The sequence below is a fragment of the Xenopus laevis genome, chromosome 9_10S (genome assembly GCF_017654675.1).
Source record: "Xenopus laevis strain J_2021 chromosome 9_10S, Xenopus_laevis_v10.1, whole genome shotgun sequence".
Lineage (NCBI taxonomy): Eukaryota > Metazoa > Chordata > Amphibia > Anura > Pipidae > Xenopus > Xenopus laevis.
The window spans coordinates 8,962,945-8,986,242 of record NC_054388.1 but is presented as its reverse complement, the minus strand read 5'-3'; the positions used below and the strand labels follow the sequence as shown (position 1 = coordinate 8,986,242).

Here is a 23,298-nt window from a genome sequence, read left to right as displayed (position 1 = left end):
TTTTGGATTCAGCCGAACCCCTGAATCCTTTGCGAAAGATTCAGCGAAATACCGAATCCTAATTTGCATATGCAAATTAGGTTTCGGATTTAGTTTGGCCCGGGCAGAAGGATTCGGCTGAATCCGAATCCTGCTGAAAAAAGCCGAATCCTGGATTCGGTGCATCCCTATAGAAAATGTATGGGGTAACCCGGTTACCCAGAAAAAATATTAAAGGGATACTGTCATGGGAAAAAAATTTATATTTCAAAATGAATCAGTTAATAGTGCTGCTCCAGCAGAATTCTGCACTGAAATCCATTTCTCAAAAGAGCAAACAGAATTTTTTATATTCAATTTTGAAATCTGACATGGGGCTAGACATTTTGTCAATTTCCCAGCTGCCCCAAGTCATGTGACTTGTGCTCTGATAAACTTCAATCACTCTTTACTGCTGTACTGCAAGTTGGAGTGATATCACCCCTCCCTTTCCCCCCCCCAGCAGCCTAACAACAGAACAGTGGGAAGGTAACCAGATAACAGCTCCCTAACACAAGATAACAGCTGCCTGGTAGATCTGAGAACAACACTCAATAGTAAAATCCAGGTCTCACTGAGACACATTCAGTTACATTGAGTAGGAAAAACAGCAGCCTGCCAGAAAGCATTTCTCTCCTAAAGTGCAGGCACAAGTCACATGACCAGGGGCAGCTGGGAAATTGACAAAATGTCTAGCCCCATGTCAGATTTCGAATTTGAATATAAAAAAATCTGTTTGCTTTTTTGAGAAATGGATTTCAGGGCAGAATTCTGCTGGAGTAGCACTATTAACTGATGTGTTTTGAAAAAAACATGTTTTCCCATGACAGGATCCCTTTAAGGACTTTAGCAGGCTATCACTCTGAAAAAAAGAAAAGACGCCAGCATTTTTTGGACTTAGAAACTTTTTCCACTAAAAATATGATGTAAGTAACAGAAGAATGAGGAAGATCTATGCACTCCAATGCACTTCACCTGGTCTGAGCTGGTGAAGGCAAGTCTGGCGAAAGAAGTAACGTTCAGTAAAATCCGCATCGTGGTGAATTTGCGGAGTAACGTACATTCGCCAGAGCGAAAGTTCACCTGGCGATAGAGTGCTAGCGTCTGTCTCTTTCGCTAGCGAAGTTACGACTGCGCCAATTAGTAAATCGGCTAAGTGCCTGAAAGCGGTAACGATGTCGAATGATCGCCAGCGTTAGTCACTTCGCCCTTTTGTAAATCTGCCCCCATGTCCTGAGGAGGGGGGGGGGGAAGAAGGAACTGTATGTGTTAAGCAAATGTCCTGAGAAGCAGAGGAATGCTGTAATTTGTACACAGAATCAGAGGGAAACATGGCAGAGACATAAGGACAACAGCTGTTTTACACATCACCGATTTCATAGCCTCTCATTTCGGGGACATAAATACAGTTGTTCGGCACAGGGAAGCATTCCACACGGCTGAGGCCGACGCTCCAGAAATAGACTTTTTATTTTTCCGTTTTCCTTCTTTCAACTTAATTCCAGAGATGAAAACGTCCAATCAAGCCTCCTCCATAAATGAGGCCCTGGATTGTTAAAGTCTGCTCCAGATGCACTCTTACCAAAAAGGGCAAGTTATCCCCCAGAATTAAAGACGCCCTTCGCCATGCATCGCTGCGGGTGCCGTTTTGCTTTTACTCTGCCCAACTGGTGCGACTGGAAGGGTTTAGAACGGAGGAGGGAGGGTTTATCATCAACATAGCGAGGGTTTCTTTACTGTAGTGTGCACTAGTTGTATTAGGAGAAAAAAAACTTAAAGAGAAAAAAAAAACTTAAAGAGAAAAACGTGGGCCATATAGGGACAAATGTAATGGAAGGCCTTACTGAGTTTGGTGAGGGAGACAGACTCTTTATTTCCTTTCCCTAAATGTAACACCGTTTGACCTTTAGCACAGGCTTAAATAGTGACGTCTAGTCTTTCAGCTAAGCAAGAGATCAGGTTTCTACAAGGCTGTGGGGTTACCCAATGTTATAGGCATAGTTTATCCCTCTTAGTAAGTCAACGGAACTTATAACCTATATCCTCTTACAAATATACAGAGAAGGAATGTTCTGGGCACACAATAAGCTATACCCTCATACTGTACTGTCTAAGGGAAACAATATGGCACCTCCTCCCATATGTATAAATACAAATATACAGAGAAGGAATGTTCTGGGCACACAATAAGCTATACCCTCATACTGTACTGTCTAAGGGAAACAATATGGCACCTCCTTCCAATATGTATAAATACAAATATACAGAGAAGGAATGTTCTGGGCACACAATAAGCTATACCCTCATACTGTACTGTCTAAGGGAAACAATATGGCAGCTCCTTCCCATATGTATAAATACAAATATACAGAGAAGGAATGTTCTGGGCACACAATAAGCTATACCCTCATACTGTACTGTCTAAGGGAAACAATATGGCACCTCTTTCCCATATGTATAAATACAAATATACAGAGAAGGAATGTTCTGGGCACACAATAAGCTATACCCTCATACTGTACTGTCTAAGGGAAACAATATGGCAGCTCCTTCCCATATGTATAAATACAAATATACAGAGAAGGAATGTTCTGGGCACACAATAAACTATACCCTCATACTGAACTGTCTAAAGGAAACAATATGGCACCTCCTTCCCATATGTATAAATACAAATATACAGAGAAGGAATGTTCTGGGCACACAATAAGATATACCCTCATACTGTACTGTCTAAGGGAAACAATATGGCACCTCCTTCCCATATGTATAAATACAAATATACAGAGAAGGAATGTTCTGGGCACACAATAAACTATACCCTCATACTGTACTGTCTAAGGGAAACAATATGGCACCTCCTTCCCATATGTATAAATACAAATATACAGAGAAGGAATGTTCTGGGCATACAATAAGCTATACCCTCATACTGTACTGTCTAAGACAAACAATATGGCACCTCCTTCCCATATGTATAAATACAAATATACAGAGAAGGAATGTTCTGGGCACACAATAAGCTATACCCTCATACTGTACTGTCTAAGGGAAACAATATGGCACCTCCTTCCCATATGTATAAATACTGATTTTATGATTTCATTGTACTGTTTTTCCCCTTTAAAGTAATGACACTGTTGGCAATATCTAGCTATCTGTACAATACATTCTCAACACATTCACAGCAAATGGCTTATAATAAACCAATCATATTCAGCTCAGGAAGAGCAATTAGAGCCCCATTATCTGCCCTACCGTCTTCAGTATGTTACTGCCTGCCAACCAACTTGCCCTGTGATGGTTAAAAATATCCCTAGAATGGATTTGCTGGTTTCCATTCCTTGGTATTTGTTCCTTTCTTATACTGCACAAATGTCATTTATTCAGATTGGGGCACTTCTCTGTTGGCTGAGAAATCTGTTGGAGAATTACACCCTGGGTGCCTGCGTTTGCCGTGAACTTATTGTACACTCGAAGCCCCGTCCAATCCCTCTGTCTTTTTCACTTTGCAGATTTTACCCCAAGAAGAAGATTATGGGTTTGACCTGGAGGAAAAAAACAAGGTGATTGTTGTGAAATCTGTCCGGAAAGGGTCCTACGCTGAGGTGAGATGCAGCCTGTACTGGCTATTTAAATGGACCTTGAAGTGTGTGTAATTCTAGGCAACTTTCCATTACATGTTAAATCAAATTTTTTTACACATCTTGTAGTTAGGTGTATTAGAACATTATCTGTCTGTAGTAGTAGTAGTAGTATTGGTGCCAAAAGTGGTGTAGTTTGGCCTGGAGCCCTAACTATATTCACCCACATGCACCCTCACCCCCGCCCACTGCTCTCTCCAAATAACGTGGCCCTATCAGTTTTACCAGCTTGACCTATGAAGGCCTTTGTGCCCCAACCATTGTACGACCCTAAAAGGGAAACGGTCATCATTTTTTATGGTGGAATTTTTATTTATAAATTGTATGACTTACATTGCAAATAATTCACTCTACCATATAAAATGTAATTCCTGAACCAAGAAGTATACATTTATTTACTTGTAATACTGCTGTGTATTCGCCATCTCAGATCATTTTGCCTGATACTGTGCTTTCACAAAAAGCCAGAACCTCATGATGGAACTGCTTGCAGGCCGGCTATTCTCCTACTTATTATAACTGGAGGAGTCGCAGTGGGACTTGGATTTTTACTTTTGAGTGTTCTTATTAGGGATGCACCGAATCCACTATTTTCAATTCGGCCGAACCCCCAAATCCTTCACAAAAGATTAGTCCGAATACAGAACCGAATCCGAATCCCAATTTGCATATGCAAATTAGGGATGGGAAGAGGAAAACCTTTATTACTTACTTGTTTTGTGACAAAAAGTCACGCGATTTCCCTCCCCAACCCTAATTTGCATATGCAGATTCGGTTCGGCCGTGCAGAAGGATTCGGCCAAATCCGACTCCTGATGAAAAAGGCCAAATCACAAACCGAATCCTGGATTAGGTGCATCCCTAGTACTTATATCTACCAGGCTACTTTTATCTTGTGTTAGGGAGTTGCTATCTGGTTACATTCCCATTGTTCTGTTGTTAGGCTGCTGGGGGGGAAGGGAGGGGGATGATATCACTCCAATTTGCAGTACAGCAGTAAAGAGTGACTGAAGTTTATCATAGCACAAGGCACATCACTTGGGGCATATGGGAAACTGACAATATGTCAACCCCATGTCAGAATTTAAAATTGAGTATAAAAAAATACTCTTTTGAAAAATGGATTTCAGTGCCGATTTCTGCTGGAGAAGCCCACTGCTCCCATGCTATTGAGTCCTGGTTGTCCCTTTGTACTTGAGATAATCACACAAATTGGTTGACTTTATGTAAGAGCTGGGGTTCCTTGGTAGAACCCCTCTTATTGTAGTCTCTGATTTGCAGATGGCCGGGCTGCAGGTGGGGCGCAAGATCTACTCCATCAACGAAGACTTGGTTTTCCTGCGTCCCTTTTCCGAGGTGGAGATCATGTTAAACCAGTCGTTTTGCTCGCGGAGACCCATTCGCATCCTGGTGGCCACCAAGCAGAAAGAGTAAGGCTTAATAATAATAACACACATATATGTATATTACTGTCTTGGCGTTTGCAGCAGACATCTTTTTCCCATTGGGGTAATTGAGAAACTATTTCATGGATACTTTCCATGCGCACTGCAAATTAGGAACATGGGAGCCACATAGGAAACAGAAGCTGAGGCCATGCTCCATGTTTAATGACTAGTGATGGGCGAATTTGCTCCGTTTCGCCAAAATATTAGCGAATTTCCAGCGAAATTCACGAAACTGCGAAAAATTAGCGAAACGGTGCCGGCGTCTTGTTTTTGGCGCCGGCATCCATTTTTGAAGCGTTTTTTGGATGCCGCCGCACATTCGCCGGCGTCCTGATGTATTGGGTTTCTGTTCCTTAGGATTTGCCGTGACGGATGTATCAAGATACATAGTAATCATAGTAATTTAAAGGGGAACTAAACTATCGGATGTTGTTTATACAAACCTCCTCTATTATCAGGGGTGTATCTACAGAGGAAGCAGACCCTGCAGCTGCAGGGGGGCACAGGAGGTATCGGGAGCCCCGTGAAGCCCTAATTAATGAGCCATTTTAATATGTTTTGGTAAAACAGGAGAAACTCTGCATATTTGGTATGTGGGGGGCCCTAAAATAAATTTGCTGTGGGTCCTTAATAACAACTAGTTACAACCTTGCCCATTACATCTACTTATTAATTCCTGGTTCCCTGGATAATTTCGGGGTCCATTCCTCCTGCGTAATGTGCCCATCCTTCTTACACTTTTCCGGATCAACGGAAAAACTGGTATTTTAATAAGACATAACAGGGGGGTGGGGGAATCAACAGGGGGTCATTTACTATGTACATAACCTCCAACGCAAGTGCTAGAGCACTAAAGGGCACAAAAAGCACTCGCGCATGGGGTCTTGACTGCGCTCAGCACCCGATGGTGGATTGGAAATCCGCCACTTGGTGCAAAGAAGAGACCAATGACAAAGTGCAGGACAGGTCGCAAGTGTGCATTATAAATGGTAGTTTGCACCCTGCATCACTTTGTAAATATCATTTAAACCTCTCCAGGATGAGCCAATTAAGAGAGAGAAAAAGCATAGCTATTCCTCTTTATTTTCCTCTTTCCCACCCAGAATCATCAAAATCCCAGATTCCCCGCAGTCGCTTTGCTTCCAGATCAGAGGATCGGCTCCCCCTTATGTCCACGCTGTCGGAAGAGGTAAGGCCACCGAATCGTATTAAAGGGATACTGACGACTTCAGATTTCCCATGATCAGTAGGCTTCAGCTGTATTTGCAGCACTGCTGCTGGGAGATTAAAGTGGTGGAGGAATGGCGCTCCAAATATGTGCTAATTAGGAGTAGGCAGTAAATTTCATTTAATTAGGGATGCAAAGTGCTAACATTCCAGCGCAGTTCGCTATTTTCATTCCCCAGAATGCAGCATTTTTTTTTTCTTGCACCAGCTGAAAATCAGACGTCTATTTTACTGCACTTAGTTAATCTTGTCCAGATGTGTTTGGCATGAACCCCCTAATCAGAGCCCTAGTGCCTAACTCACATTTATGCATTCGGTTGATACACACAGGTCTGGCGTCAGTAATCAAAGGTTATACTACTAAGTTAGCACTTCCACAAGGGCCCCCAAATTATTAGAGGTGAACAGTGGGTTAGTAATAGGGTTCCCCTGGAATTTGGTCCCATGGGTGGTTGGCCCTACCAAGTAGTAGAATGGGGCACAGATTAAAAAAAGGTGCATGTTGATGTCCCTGATCTCCTCATTATGCCAAAACCTTGCACACGACCAGCCCAGATCCCATCAATTCACCACAAGCCTCAACCCTTTTAGGGCTAGTCCACACGGGGAAATAGCGACGCGTTTGCGGTCGCGGCGACAAAGCGCCGCGACAGTCGCCGCGACCGGCGCAGGCGACAGTTTTGTATGGGCGCCTATGTAAAAACGCCTGTGCTAACCACACGAGGCGATGCGCTTTTCAACAGTCGCCTGAAAAAGCCTGGCGAGGTAGAACTAAAGCTTAACTAAAGAAGTAGGTAGAAATGTTGTACATTATGTTTTGTGCTTCTGTACCAGCCCAAGGCAACCACAGCCCTTTAGCAGTAAAGATCTGTGTCTGCAAAGATGCCCCAGTAGCTCCCCATCTTTTTTTCTGCTGATTCACTGCACATGCTCTGTGCTGCTGTCACTTACTGAGCTTAGGGACCCACTCACAATATACAGTACACATAGAATAGAAATGTCACAATATAAGGCTGATTAGTAATTAATACACATAATTACTACATGGCAGCACAGAAACCAGTGCAATTAGCATCAGAATGTAATAATCAGCAAACCTGTAGCATCAGCTTATATTACAGGGGAAGCTCATTTTCTGCTGGATAATTAGAGCCCTACGCTTAGCTTCTCAACAGCCAATCAGAGCCCACTGAGCATGTGAGTGTCACAGACACTTTCCAAGATGGTGACCCCCTGTGACAAGTTTGAAGTCCTGGATCATTGCTGCTATTGACAAGCTGAAACTTTAGCCTCGTGCAATAAGTTCTCTATATAAAATATGCCATTTTTAGCCCTATTCATTTTTAGGGTTTAATTCTCCTTTAAGCGTAACTACAGAGGAAGCAGACCCTGAGGCTGCAGGTGGGCCAAGTGGAAAAGGGACCTAATTGATATACAGTTCCAATAAATTTTAATAAAACTGCTCAACCTCTAGACGTTTTGGAGGCCTGAAAAATGATTTGCTGTGGGGCCCAGTAATATCTAACTACAGCACTGCCTATAGTCTCTCCTGTGCCATTATTTGCTGAACATATACTAAAGGAAACATCATATAATATATATATATATATATATATATATATATACACACCCTTTAAACCTCTGCTGTAAATGTAACTTCCGTGGAAATTGCACTTTTCCCAGCATCCCGGTCATATCCAACAGGTAAGGGGTTAAATCTCAATACAGTTTATCAACATGACGCAACTACATCTCCTTCCCGGTGCAGACGGATGGCTGAATCGCCTGCACATGACAGTTAGCAGCCTGATAGATCTGAATTGGGAGCGACAGGATCAGCTATTTGGCTGCGGAGGCGTTGGGAGATTTCGGATTCGCATTCGCCTAAAGTTACTTTCTGGCCTTGCGCTGATTTATAGGGGACACTTCCAGCAAGTGCTCTGGTTTAATGTCAGCGACGACTTCTTGGGCCGAGCGGAGATTTATTTCCCATGAAGTTGTGCCGTTCCTAAAGCGCCTGCAGATGTGCAGCCATTTGTAGAGCAGGTTGGTGCTCGGCATTCCCACATCTGTTTCGGGTTTATCCGCAAGGATGTGTTCTGGCGTAAGGAAACCGCAGCAGACCATTTTATTGTCCCTGAAGGGTTTCCGATAGAGTCATGTGTGGATTTTAAGCCAGGTATATATTTGGTTTGAGCCTTAAAAATAATCACAAGGAGGGGGTATTTATTTGGGCAAGTGCCCCCCTCCCCTTATGTGCTGGATTCAGAACTTGAATGGAAGGTTTCCCCATACATGAGAAATTGAGCCAGTGGCAGAGATAATTCTTTAGATAGATAGACCCCTTATCCAGAATGAGCTAAATGCCTAAACTACAACTCCCAGAATCCTTAGCCAGTCATTGTGCTGCAGGACTGATGGGAAGCTAGTAAAGGACAGCAGGCCGACACACGGCTCAGACACATGAACAGCTGAGCTGGGAAGAATGAGGGATGTTTGGGGCAGTAGCCGGGCGGCTCTATATTTTATACATGAAGCGGAACATCACTGCACTCTAGTCACGTGGAAAGTTCACTCCAGGTGAGTTCCCGTTGCTCCATAAATAATGGAATCGAAACTGCAAAAGCCAATATATTATCCTCATGGATAAATAAGGGGAATACGCGTTGCCCCCCTCGAGACGGGGCATTAAAATGGCAAAAATTAACCAATAAAAAAAAAAAAAAAGTCTAGATTTCAAGGAAAACATCTGATTTCACTTGGAAAAAACATTAAAGGGGAACTATTATGAAAATTGAATATAAGCTTCAGCATACTGAAATAAGACTTTTCTAAATATAATCAAATATAATCAATTAAAAATTCTGTGCTGTTTCCGAAATAATCAAGTTTATCTTCACTATTCCTCTCTCAGCATCTGTTTCTCTTCATTCTCTCTTCATGCAGCAGTTGAGTGTCAGATATTCATTGACAGTTAGATCCAATATATCTTATAGGGGGGCTCCTTTTGCCTAGAAGATATATTAGAGCTCATTCTATTAAACTCACTAGACATCAGGGGGCAGATTTATCAACGGTCGAATTTCGAAGTGGAAAATACTTTGAAATTCGTCCATCGAATTGGAATACTTTACATTGAATTTGACTGTTTTGAGGTCGAAGTAAAATCGTTCGAATGAATTCGCTGAAGGATCGCTGAAATCCTTCGAATAATTCGATTCGAAAGATTTTCTTCGACTTTAAAAAACGTAGAAAACTGCTCTAGAAGGTCCCCATAGGCTAACATAGCACTTCAGCAGGTTTAATTTGGCGAAGTATTGAAGTTGAGTTTTTTTAAAGAGACAGTATTCCATTTATGGTATGGTCGAATATTCAAACTATTTTACTTCGAATCGAAGTCGTAGTATCCTATTCGATGGTCGAAGTATCCAAAAAATGACTTCGAATTCCGATTTTTTTACTCGAAAAAAATTCCCTCTAATTCACTTCGACCCTTGATAAATCTGCCCCCATGTCTCTCTACATGCAGGATTTGTGCAAAAGGCAGTTATTTTGTTAGATTTCGTTTGTACTGGAATCAGTTATTTGAGTGAGCTCTAATACATCTGCTAGGAAAGGAGCCTCCTATAAGATATATTGGATCTAACTGTCAATGAATATCTGACACCCAACTGCTGAATGAAGAGAGAATGAAGAGAAACAGATGCTGAGAGAGGGATAGTGAAGATAAACTTGATTATTTCAGAAACAATGCAGAATATTTAATTGTATTTAGAAAGTTTCTGATTTCGGTACAATGAAGCTTATATTACAGTTTCATTTTTGCAATAGTTCCCCTTTAAAGGGCATCTGCTCTCTGATTGACATTGTTTATATCTGAAAATACTGTGGTGCATTAAAGAAATCGGGTGTAGCGTCTTTGGCCTTGTACATACCACGTTCACACTAAAGGGGAACTCTGCTGATATTCTCTGTCGCTCTGTAAATACGAAATTCTCAGGACGAACTAAAGGATTATGGTGCAACGATACAGGCACATGTGACAATGTTCCTTACTCCCCTGTATTTGCACCCAAGATCTGCCTCTGACAGTGAATAGGGCACCAGAAGGACATGGGTGCCATCTATCACACCTTTTAGCATTACTATTTATTTTTTCCAGGTTCCCAGGCAGCTGCCGTCGGTCTTCACCCAGGACAGTGTACTTTGAAAGTGAATGGGAACAATGTGATGCACGAGAGCTACACGGAGGTTCTAGATCACTTTACAGCATTTAGAAACAACCCCCAGAACTCCCTGGTGAGTCAATGAGCCAATCAGCTGGCTGCAACTTTAGTGGGTGCCCTGGGGATACGGGAGGTACTATAGTCAGGGCCCTGTGGCAAAGGGGGTAAGGGTTTAAAGGAGCAGTAGCATCAAAAAACACTATTATAGTTTATATAAACAAGCTGCTGTGTAGCAATGGGGGCAGCCATTCAAAGGAGAAAAGGCTCAGGTTACACAGCAGATAAGCTCTGTAGAACACAATGGTGTTATCTGTTATCCTCTATTTAACCTGTGCCATATAGTCTTTTTTTCAATTTCCGCCATTGCTACACAGCAGCTTGTTTATATGAACTATAGTAGTGTTTCTGAAGCAAAAGACATCAGTTTTACCAGTGCAGCGCAACACTGCATTATATTTTCATTACTTTTGCACACTTTAATTTTTTGGTGTTACTGTTGCTTTAATGGGGCATGGCCAGGGCATATACAGTACATGTGTCCATGGGCCCCCATTCTAATTGTTGGCAGGGTCAACTATCTAGGAGAGGGGCATGATAACTTAGTAGTATGGGGTTCCATGATTATTGATGACAGCAAGTGATAGGCGAATTTATCTGGCAAGCGCGAATTTGCAGAAATTTGCAGCGAAAATTCGGCAGTGTCAAAAGTTTTTTTGACGTCGGCGACTATTTTGACGCCTATGACAAGTAAACAGATGGCTGTTGACTTTAATGAGTGTCAAATGTCACCGGCATCGGAATTGACGCCAGCGTCAAACATTGAGTTTTGCAAATATTTTGCCCATTGGCAAATTCGCCCATCACTAATGACAGCCCTTTAAGTGCCTGTCTGTGAAGGTTGCCTCCATCTCACCTCTCAAACACAATTTTAGCCATCAGTAGTGATGGGCGAATTTCTCCCGCGCAACGGTGATAAATAAGTGAAACACCAAAATTGTCGCCTGCGTCCAATTTTGGACGCACGTCCGAAAAGTTGCTCGCATCAATTTTGACACTGGCGTTAAAAGTCAATGGGCGTCTGAATACTGCTGACGTGTGGCGATTTTGACCTGAGCAACTTTTCGGACGAGCGTCCAAATTTTTTTGACGCAGAGATTTGCGAATTTATTCGCCCATCACTAGCCATCCGCAACATGGTTATCTTGGCTTCAGTCTTAATACTCTGCCGTTTATGTAGGGCCTGTTCCAGTGGATCTATAGAACACATGAAGATGCAGAGGAGGATCGAGCTCAGAAAGCCACGTCGGATGAATCTCTGAACGGCAGCCTCTGTGAAGGCCTTGAATCTAGCCTGTCCCTTGAGCGACGGGAGGGCCCGCATGATAACCAACCAGGTATCATTTAACCCCTTTTCTTTGTTTAAACAAATGCATTTTAGATACATACAGAATAATGCCCGGAGACTTTGCAGCAGTGCCATTTTCCAGAGACGTTGGTCAACGAGTTTACTCTTCTTTTAGTTTTCCTTGCAGGCTCCACCTAGTGGCAGAATATAGAATGCATCCAGATAGAATACTATGGAATGGGTTAGGGGAAAGGACGTGAGTGAAGCTGACTCAAAAATGGTATAAAAAATAAACATTGTTGACTGTTTGGATCAGGGTTTAACCACCATGACCATTGTCGTTGGTTTGTACTATTGCTGAGGTCTTATATACATGGTCAGCTCCCCCTTATATACTGAATAGACTGACCCCTTTCTCATTAGTCTGGACTGAGAATGACAAGTACACTAATTGTAGTTTTTGGAGTCAACTAATTGTTTCAATGATTGGGTTGCAGGCGGGATCCAGAATGCATCGTCACCGCCCGGCGAGGATGTTCCGCTCATTAATCTGACGGTGGAGAATGTTCAGCTGGAGCACGGGGTGGTGTATGAGTATGTCAGCACCGCCGGCATCAAGAGCTACATCCTAGAGAAAATCGTGGAACCTCGCGGGTTATTCTGCATCGCAGCCAAGGTAGACAGTCAAACACCCTTTCACATGATCATGGACACAGTAGGGCCCTTTTTATTAGGAGCCAATTAAAGGGGAAGTAAAGAGTAAAATAGAATAAACCTAGAAATGCTGTATTTTGTATACTAAACATAAACATGAACTTACTGCACCACAAGCCTAATCAAACAAATGATTTCTGCTTTCAAAGTTGGCCACAGGGGGTCACCATCTTGTAACTTTGTTATACATCTTTGCTAGACCAAGACTGTGCACATGCTCAGTGTGATCTGGGCTGCTTAGGGATCGTCATAAATTATCAAAACAGCACAAGTCAAATAATATCTGCCAGAAGCCGATACAGCAAGACTGATTAATAATCAGAATATACAGACTGCACTGGGTCCTGTGTTGTCATGTAATCTAATGTGGATTTTATAGTTTTTGTATTGTTTAATACAAACTTTCTCCAACTCTGCAGAACCAGTGGCTGCAGCAAAATAATCCTTCAAATAGAATCCCAGTTTATCTGTTTAAATCTGGCTCCATGATCTTTGTCCCTGCAGCTGGAGTTGGAAACAGTAAAGGGGATGTAAAGGCAAAAATAAAATCCAATACAAATCTCTACACAGTCGCCGACTGCTCTACAGGGAAACAAACAAAGCTGCTTGAGTTCTGCATGGCTGGGAAGTAAGGCGGGGGCTCCCCCTGCTGTTCATAAGTATGATTGTTTCCCTGCAGAGCAGTTAGGGACCGTCTGACAATTCCTATCCACAGCTGTAAATTTCACTACATTATAAAAACGGTACACATTTTTTAATTAAAGTATATTGGAGATAGGTTTCTTTTTCATTAAAGAAAGTAAAAATAGGATTTTATTTGTTTGCCTTTACATGCCCTTTAACCTGTATATGGGAGGAAACTTCATGCAGAATTTGTCCTGGTCAGGATTGAACCCCAGAGCTGCAAGGAGGCCTTGCTAACCATGTAGATCTCTATGTAGATCCTTCAAGCCTTTGTTGCTGATGACAACCAGTTTGTGAAGAACTGCATGAGGCTCATCTCCATGAGCAAGACGGTAATGACCATGCCGCAGTACGAGTTTCGGCACATCTGCGACACCAAACTGGAGAACATCATCAAGAGGATCTCAAGCTACGAAGAGGTGAATTACTAGATATTCTCATTCTAAATAAGGACCTTCCACCCATCACCACCTGCTTGCCATTTTTTTTATGTTTCTCTGCTCCAGGTTGAAGGGGTTAAACACCTCCCTCACCTGCAGAGCAGATGTGCAAATAATTTAGGAACCCCCATTGCCTTACAAAAGCCTTATATTATCCTTCCCAGTGTTATAATTACTCTCCTTAAAGGGATACTGTCATGGGAAAAAAAGTTTTTTTTCAAAACACATCAGTTAATAGTGCTGCTCCAGCAGAATTCTGCACTGAAAACCGTTTCTTAAAAGAGCAAACAGATTTTTTATATTCAATTTTGAAATCTGACATGGGTCGAGACATATTGTCAGTTTCCCAGCTGCCCCCAGTCACGTGACTTGTGCTCTGATAAACTCCAGTCACTCTTTACTGCTGTACTGCAAGTTGGAGTAATATCACCCCTCCCCCACAGCAGCTTAATAACAGAACAATGGGAAGGTAACCAGATAGCAGCTCCCTAACACAACATAACAGCTGCCTTCGTAGATCTAAGAAAAGCACTCAATATTAAAATCCAGGTCCCACTGCGACACATTCAGTTACATTGAGTAGGAGAAACAACAGCCTGCCAGAAAGCAGTTCCATCCTAAAGTGCTGGCTCTTTCTGAAAGCACATGACCAGGCAAAATAACATGAGCTGCACCTACACACTGATATTACAACTAAATACACTTGCTGGTTCAGGAATGAAATTGTATATCGTAGAGTGAAATAATTGCAGTTTAAAAAGTGTAATTTAGAAATAAAAATCATGACAGAATCCCTTTAAGTTTTTACATTGATAAAAAAGCACCACCTGTTGGTCATTTTAGCCAATTGTCGCTACTGTCGATGGAAAATTAATGTAATGAGAAAAGGAAAGTCTTGTGATGTTGCTCTGATTAGAACTGACCATAGAAATGTCAGGTGACTCTTCTGTGCTCACTAACTTAATTTTCTGAGCAGAACAGCATCACGTGACTTTCATTTTCTCACTAACTTAATCTACTGTCTGGATTAATAGCAGTATAAAAATTGCTAATATCTTGCAAACCCCTGATTGATCGATACACTGGTACACAGTTTGCAGATGAGCTGAAGAAGAAGGTCAGCCCCACTTTCAAACAAGCTAAGACGGAGCAGCACCCGCTGCAAAGCATGGATTTCTGTCCAACCAACTGCCACATTAACCTCATGGAAGTCTCCTATCCCAAGACGACTACCTCAGTGGGAAGGTCTTTCAGCATCCGATTTGGGAGGAAAAACTCGTTTTTTGGTTTAGACCCAGACCAAGGTAAACGATAACGGGAAAAATTGAAGCCGTTTGGCAGCTTTCACCCTCACATGTACAAAAAATATACAGAAAGCCAAAGGCACAACCAGATACCTTTTATGTCTTTCAGTCGGCAACTTGAATCCAATGTCCTATTCGCAACACTGTATCGCTAGCATGGCAGCTCCCGCTTGGAAGTGTCCCAAACTGGAGGATTTGGATATGATCAATGGAGGTTTTCCCCATATGAATGGAGGTGAGAGTCAGGAAGAGCGAGGCCTTAGCTTCCTACTCAAACAAGAGGACACGGAGATACAAGACGCTTATCTGCAGCTTTTCAACAAGCTCGATGTGGCAGTGAAGGAGATGAAGCAGTACGTCATGCAGATCAACAAGTAAGGAACTCAATGGGCAAAGGCATCCCCCCTGTACTAAATACAATTCAGCAGGAACAGTCCCCTGAGTTTTGCTCATAGTCTGTACAGAGAGATCCCATAAAACTATGGCAGCATAGGTATTCCTGTACTAAGCACAATTCAGCAGGAACAGTCCTTAAGTTTGCTCATAGTCTGTACAGGGAGATCCCATAAAACTATGGCAGCATAGGTATTCCCTGTACTAAGCACAATTCAGCAGGAACAGTCCCCTACGTTTGCTCATAGTATAGAGAGATCCCATAAAACTATGGAAGCATAGGTATTCCCTTGTACTAAGCACAATTCAGCAGGAACAGTCCCTAAGTTTGCTCATAGTCTGTACAGAGAGATCCCATAAAACTATGGCAGCATAGGTATTCCCCTGTACTAAGCACAATTCAGCAGGAACAGACCCCTAAGTTTGCTCATAGTCTGTACAGAGAGATCCCATAAAACTATGGCAGCATAGGTATTCCCCTGTACTAAGCACAATTCAGCAGGAACAGTCCCTAAGTTTGCTCATAGTCTGCACAGAGATCCCATAAATAAAACTATGGCAGCATAGGTATTCCTCTGTACTAAGCTCCATTCAGCAGGAACAGTCCCTAAGTTTGCTCATAGTCTGTACAGAGAGATCCCATAAATAAAACTATGGCAGCATAGGTATTCCCCTGTACTAAGCACAATTCAGCAGGAACAGACCCCTAAGTTTGCTCATTGTCTGTACAGAGAGATCCCATAAAACTATGGCAGCATAGGTATTCCCTGTACTAAGCACAATTCAGCAGGAACAGTCCCTAAATTTGCTCATAGTCTGTACAGAGAGATTCCATAAAACTATGGCAGCATAGGTATTCCCTGTACTAAGCACAATTCAGCAGGAACAGCCCCTAAGTTTGCTCATTGTCTGTACAGAGAGATCCCATAAAACTATGGCAGCATAGGTATTCCCTGTACTAAGCACAATTCAGCAGGAACAGTCCCTAAATTTGCTCATAGTCTGTACAGAGAGATTCCATAAAACTATGGCAGCATAGGTATTCCCCTTTACTAAGCACAATTCAGCAGGAACAGTCCCTAGGTTTGCTCATAGTCTGTACAGAGAGATCCCATAAAACTATGGCAGCATAGGTATTCCCTGTACTAAGCACAATTCAGCAGGAACAGCCCTCTAAATTTGCTCATAGTCTGTACAGGGAGATCCCATAAATAATACTATGGCAGCATAGGTATTCCCCTGTACTAAGCACAATTCAGCAGGAACAGCCCTCTAAATTTGCTCATAGTCTGTACAGGGAGATCCCATAAATAATACTATGGCAGCATAGGTATTCCCCTGTACTAAGCACAATTCAGCAGGAACAGACCCCTAAGTTTGCTCATAGTCTGTACAGAGAGATCCCATAAAACTATGGCAGCATAGGTATTCCCCTGTACTAAGCACAATTCAGCAGGAACAGTCCCTAAGTTTGCTCATAGTCTGCACAGAGATCCCATAAATAAAACTATGGCAGCATAGGTATTCCTCTGTACTAAGCTCCATTCAGCAGGAACAGTCCCTAAGTTTGCTCATAGTCTGTACAGAGAGATCCCATAAAATAAAACTATGGCAGCATAAGGTATTCCCCTGTACTAAGCACAATTCAGCAGGAACAGACCCCTAAGTTTGCTCATTGTCTGTACAGAGAGATCCCATAAAACTATGGCAGCATAGGTATTCCCTGTACTAAGCACAATTCAGCAGGAACAGTCCCTAAATTTGCTCATAGTCTGTACAGAGAGATCCCATAAAACTATGGCAGCATAGGTATTCCCTGTACTAAGCACAATTCAGCAGGAACAGCCCCTAAGTTTGCTCATTGTCTGTACAGAGGGATCCCATAAAACTATGGCAGCATAGGTATTCCCTGTACTAAGCACAATTCAGCAGGAACAGCCCCTAAGTTTGCTCATTGTCTGTACAGAGAGATCCCATAAAACTATGGCAGCATAGGTATTCCCTGTACTAAGCACAATTCAGCAGGAACAGTCCCTAAATTTGCTCATAGTCTGTACAGAGAGATTCCATAAAACTATGGCAGCATAGGTATTCGCCTTTACTAAGCACAATTCAGCAGGAACAGTCCCTAAGTTTGCTCATAGTCTGTACAGAGAGATCCCATAAAACTATGGCAGCATAGGTATTCCCTGTACTAAGCACAATTCAGCAGGAACAGCCCTCTAAATTTGCTCATAGTCTGTACAGGGAGATCCCATAAATAATACTATGGCAGCATAGGTATTCCCCTGTACTAAGTGAGAATGGCATTTACCCTATGGACTTGGTTTGCAGGCTGCTGTCCACTATCACAGAACCTCTGGAACATGACCTGTGTGAGCCGCTCCCAGCAGAGGGGACCCCACCTTCTTCTCTTATGCATGAGGAGGGAGACTTGGATAAAGCAGAGCAAGGAGGAACAAAGAAGGTGTGTTTCAAGGTCTTGGAGGAAGATCAGGAAGACTCTGGTCATGATACTGTGAGTTACAGAGACTCCTACAGGTGAGTAGAAATGTTTCTAACCAGATGTGTCAGTAGTGTCCTGTTATAGTGCACTGCTGCCTGGAACACACTGTCCTATCCTGCTTTATGGCAGCTGAGATTCTAGCTATCTGTATAACAGAGCATTCTGTCCCAGTGGCTGCACAGATCCTATCTGATCCCCATTGTAAGCAGCAGTCCTGCCCTGCTTTATGGCAGCTGAGATTCTAGCTATCTGTATAACAGAGCATTCTGTCCCAGTGGCTGCACAGATCCTATCTGATCCCCATTGTAAGCAGCAGTCCTGCCCTGCTTTATGGCAGCTGAGATTCTAGCTATCTGTATAACAGAGCATTCTGTCCCAGTGGCTGCACAGATCCTATCTGATCCTCATTGTAAGCAGCAGTCCTGTCCTGCTTTATGGCAGCTGAGATTCTAGCAATCTGTATAACAGAACATTCTGTCCCAGTGGCTGCACAGATCCTATCTGATCCCCATTGTAAGCAGCAGTCCTGCCCTGCTTTATGGCAGCTGAGATTCTAGCTATCTGTATAACAGAGCATTCTGTCCCAGTGGCTGCACAGATCCTATCTGATCCCCATTGTAAGCAGCAGTCCTGTCCTGCTTTATGGCAGCTGAGATTCTAGCTATCTGTATAACAGAACATTCTGTCCCAGTAGCTGCACAGATCCTATCTGATCCCCATTGTAAGCAGCAGTCCTGCCCTGCTTTATGGCAGCTGAGATTCTAGCTACTGTATCTTATCTTTACAAATAACATAAAAGAAAGCAGCAACTCTCTGGAAAACTCTCTCGATTTGAAAACACAGCCAAAGGAAATAAAATCATGTCATTTTTAAAATGCGACATTTTATGAAACCTGTGTATATTTAATTCTTACTACAATTAACCAGCTCATAGCCTGTTACAGAGAGATCCTATAAAACGATGGCAGCATAGAAGTGACTCTATACACCTATATTAAATAAGACCAGGATAATCTATTTAACATGTATCCCCCCCCCCCCCGGATCTCTTAATAGCTGCACCATTTGCTCGGAGCTATTCTAATATGGAACATAATTTATTGCAAAGCAGCAGCGAGAGCTAAAATTACCAGTCCTGCTAACTAAAGAGGAAGCGCTCACTTCTCAGAAAAGCTGTTGCTGCCGCCTGCACCGGAGATCCGTGGTTAATCTGTACAGGCCGGATCTGCTGCTCTAACCAGTGCCACTTACTTTGTGCCACTGCAGGATCTGACACACATTACTATTTATATTGTGTCCTCGTCTCTAACCTCAAACCATAGGAAACCGAGTGGCTGTTGCATGCATGAAACCATCTGCTGCATATCTCACAGCGCCAGTCTGTGCTGGGCGTCTAGCACCTGATTGTCTGATGTTAATAATAATATATTAAACTGTCATGTGATGCAGGGACTAATATAAGGTCTTATTATGTGCATCTTTAAGGGAATCAATAAGGCCGCTCCCTCCCTTATGTATAAATTCAAATATACAGAGAAGGAATGTTCTGGGCACACAATAAGCTATACCCTCATACTGTACTGTCTAAGGCAGGGATCCCCAACCTTTTGAACCCGTGAGCAACATTCAGAAGTACAAGGAGTTGGGGAGCAACGCTAGCATGAAAAATGTTCTTGGAGTGCCAAATAAGTGCTGTGATTGGCCATTTTGTAGCCCCTATGTGGATTGTCAACCTACAATGAGGCTTTATTGGCAGTGCACCTGGTTTTTATACAACCAAAACTTGCCTCTAAGCCTGGAATTCAAAAATAAGCTCTTGCTTTGAGGCCACTGGGAGCAACATCCAAGGGGTTGGAGAGCAACATGTTGCTCGCGAGCTACTGGTTGGGGATCACTGGTCTAAGGGAATCAACATGGCACCTCCTTCCCATATGTATAAATACAAATATACAGAGAAGGAATGTTCTGGGCACACAATAAGCTATACCCTCATACTGTACTGTCTAAGGGAATCAACATGGCACCTCCTTCCCATATGTATAAATACAAATATACAGAGAAGGAATGTTCTGGGCACACAATAAGCTATACCCTCATAATATACTGTCTAAGGGAAACAATATGGCACCTCCCATATGTATAAATACAAATATACAGAGAAGGAGTGTTCTGGGCACACAATAAGCTATACCCTCATACTGTACTGTCTAAGGGAAACAATATGGCACCTCCTTCCCATATGTATAAATACAAATATACAGAGAAGGAGTGTTCTGGGCACACAATAAGCTATACCCTCATAATGTACTGTCTAAGGGAAACAATATGGCACCTCCCATATGTATAAATACAAATACACAGAGAAGGAATGTTCTGGGCACACAATAAGCTATACCCTCATACTGTACTGTCTAAGGGAAACAATATGGCACCTCCTTCCCATATGTATAAATACAAATATACAGAGAAGGAATGTTCTGGGCACACAATAAGCTATACCCTCATACTGTACTGTCTAAGGGAATCAATATGGCACCTCCTTCCCATATGTATAAATACAAATATACAGAGAAGGAATGTTCTGGGCACACAATAAGCTATACCCTCATACTGTACTGTCTAAGGGAAACAATATGGCACCTCCTTCCCATATGTATAAATACAAATATACAGAGAAGGAATGTTCTGGGCACACAATAAGCTATACCCTCATACTGTACTGTGTAATGAATTCAATATAGTGCTCCCACCCCAACGGCGAATTTCACTGTTGGCATCAGGTATGCACCAGATCTCCCCCCCATCATAAAGCCCTTTAACTTACACCATAATATACTGACTTTACACAGAGAAATAAACCCCTTTACCATCAGTGTGGGGACAATTGAAATAAAAATACTCCACCCAATAATAATCATTCCGGCCTGCTAAGAACTTAAAAGTGAATCAGTCGCACGATGCTGTAATACATTTCACGGGATTCTGTTTGGGTTAGATCCATTGAACCCTTAAAGGGGCAGGAAAAAAATGATTTTTACAAAGTTCTCCATCCCTTAACAACCCAGGACAAAGTACCTACCTTGCAGCCTTTGTCAGGAGACAATTTTTGCCAGACTAGGTGAAGAGTAACTCTCTGTTCTGTATAAGTGTCAGATTTTCAGAGAACACCCACAGATTAAAGGCTTCATCGGTAACATCCAGTGAAAGGACTCAATGTTGGTTTTTGTTTAACCCTCTAGTGAATGCAACAGCAATCGAGACTCTGTCCTGTCCTACACAAGCGTTCGCAGTAACAGCTCTTACCTGGGAAGTGATGAGATGGGATCAGGTAAGTAGGTTCCCAGTGCTCTATGGGAAGGCTCTTTTTTTTTAATGTGTTCTATGTCTCCATCTTTCCCTAATCTCTCCATCTTTCCCCACTCTCTCTCCATCTTTCCCCACTCTCTCTCCATCTTTCCCCACTCTCTCTCCATCTTTCCCCACTCTCTCTCCATCTTTCCCCACTCTCTCTTCATCTTCCCCCACTCTCTCTCCATCTTTCCCCACTCTCTCTCCATCTTTCCCCACTCTCTCTCCATCTTTTCCCACTCTCTCTCCATCTTTCCCCACTCTCTCTCCATCTTTCCCCACTCTCTCTCCATCTTTCCCCACTCTCTCTCCATCTTTCCCCACTCTCTCTCCATCTTTCCCCACTCTCTCTCCATCTTTCCACACTCTCTCCATCTTTCCCCACTCTCTCTCTCCATCTTTCCCCCATTCTCTCTCCATCTTTCCCCTCTCTCTCCATCTTCCCCCACTCTCTCCATCTTCCCCCACTCTCTCCATCTTCCCCCACTCTCTCTCTCCATCTTTCCCCCACTCTCTCTCTCCATCTTTCCCCCACTCTCTCTCCATCTTTCCCCACTCTCTCTCCATCTTTCCCCACTCTCTCCATCTTTCCCCACTCTCTCCATCTTTCCCTACTCTCTCCATCTCTCCCAACTCTCTCCATCTTTCCCCACTCTCTCTCTCCATCTTTCCCCACTCTCTCTCTCCATCTTTCCCCACTCTCTCTCTCCATCTTTCCCCACTCTCTCTCCATCTTTCCCCACTCTCTCTCCATCTTTCCCCACTCTCTCTCCATCTTTCCCCACTCTCTCTCCATCTTTCCCCACTCTCTCTCCATCTTTCCCCACTCTCTCTCCATCTTTCCCCACTCTCTCTCCATCTTTCCCCACTCTCTCTCCATCTTTCCCCACTCTCTCTCCATCTTTCCACACTCTCTCTCCATCTTTCCACACTCTCTCTCCATCTTTCCCCACTCTCTCTCCATCTTTCCCCACTCTCTCTCCATCTTTCCCCACTCTCTCTCCATCTTTCCCCACTCTCTCTCCATCTTTCCCCACTCTCTCTCCATCTTTCCCCACTCTCTCTCCATCTTTCCACACTCTCTCCATCTTTCCCCACTCTCTCTCTCCATCTTTCCCCCATTCTCTCTCCATCTTTCCCCTCTCTCTCCATCTTCCCCCACTCTCTCCATCTTCCCCCACTCTCTCCATCTTCCCCCACTCTCTCTCTCCATCTTTCCCCCACTCTCTCTCCATCTTTCCCCACTCTCTCTCCATCTTTCCCCACTCTCTCCATCTTTCCCCACTCTCTCCATCTTTCCCCACTCTCTCCATCTTTCCCTACTCTCTCCATCTCTCCCAACTCTCTCCATCTTTCCCCACTCTCTCTCTCCATCTTTCCCCACTCTCTCTCTCCATCTTTCCCCACTCTCTCTCTCCATCTTTCCCCACTCTCTCTCCATCTTTCCCCACTCTCTCTCCATCTTTCCCCACTCTCTCTCCATCTTTCCCCACTCTCTCTCCATCTTTCCCCACTCTCTCTCCATCTTTCCCCACTCTCTCTCCATCTTTCCCCACTCTCTCTCCATCTTTCCCCACTCTCTCTCCATCTTTCCCCACTCTCTCTCCATCTTTCCACACTGTCGCATCTTTCTCCTTTTGTCTCCATCCTGCCCTATTAGACCTACTATCCCCACCTCTTTGCAAGACCTGATTGTGTGTGGGGCCCTAGGCAGTCTCCTCTGTTCTTAATCTCTAAAAGCAACTTTGTTCCCAAAGCAGTGACCCTTACAGATAAAACGTTCTGCCGTTTGTTCAACAGGAGATGAGCTGCCTTGTGACATGAGGATTCCGTCAGACAAGCAGGACAAATTGCATGGCTGTCTGGAGCATCTCTTTAACCAGGTAATATGAAACTTTAACAGAAGGCTTGTTGTGGGCTCCCACTCTTAGTATGAGGCCCATGAATGTGTCTCTTTTGTGAAACTACAGACTGACAATGAGACTTTACAACTGTAGTTTA

At 43.2% G+C, this 23,298-nt stretch overlaps 1 protein-coding gene across 1 annotated transcript in view; it reads left to right on the top strand.

Moving 5' to 3' along the window:
- prex1.S (phosphatidylinositol-3,4,5-trisphosphate-dependent Rac exchange factor 1 S homeolog) overlaps nucleotides 1–23,298 on the top strand; it is a 168,949-nt gene that overhangs the window by 129,768 nt on the left and 15,883 nt on the right. Inside the window, exons 17-28 of the mRNA XM_041579090.1 lie at nucleotides 3,534–3,626; nucleotides 4,944–5,092; nucleotides 6,214–6,299; nucleotides 10,500–10,636; nucleotides 11,801–11,957; nucleotides 12,406–12,584; nucleotides 13,564–13,725; nucleotides 14,840–15,050; nucleotides 15,160–15,424; nucleotides 17,778–17,984; nucleotides 21,189–21,277; nucleotides 23,098–23,180. Coding sequence (XP_041435024.1) covers nucleotides 3,534–3,626; nucleotides 4,944–5,092; nucleotides 6,214–6,299; nucleotides 10,500–10,636; nucleotides 11,801–11,957; nucleotides 12,406–12,584; nucleotides 13,564–13,725; nucleotides 14,840–15,050; nucleotides 15,160–15,424; nucleotides 17,778–17,984; nucleotides 21,189–21,277; nucleotides 23,098–23,180 — 1,818 coding nt within the window. The remainder of the gene's footprint in view (nucleotides 1–3,533; nucleotides 3,627–4,943; nucleotides 5,093–6,213; nucleotides 6,300–10,499; nucleotides 10,637–11,800; nucleotides 11,958–12,405; nucleotides 12,585–13,563; nucleotides 13,726–14,839; nucleotides 15,051–15,159; nucleotides 15,425–17,777; nucleotides 17,985–21,188; nucleotides 21,278–23,097; nucleotides 23,181–23,298) is intronic.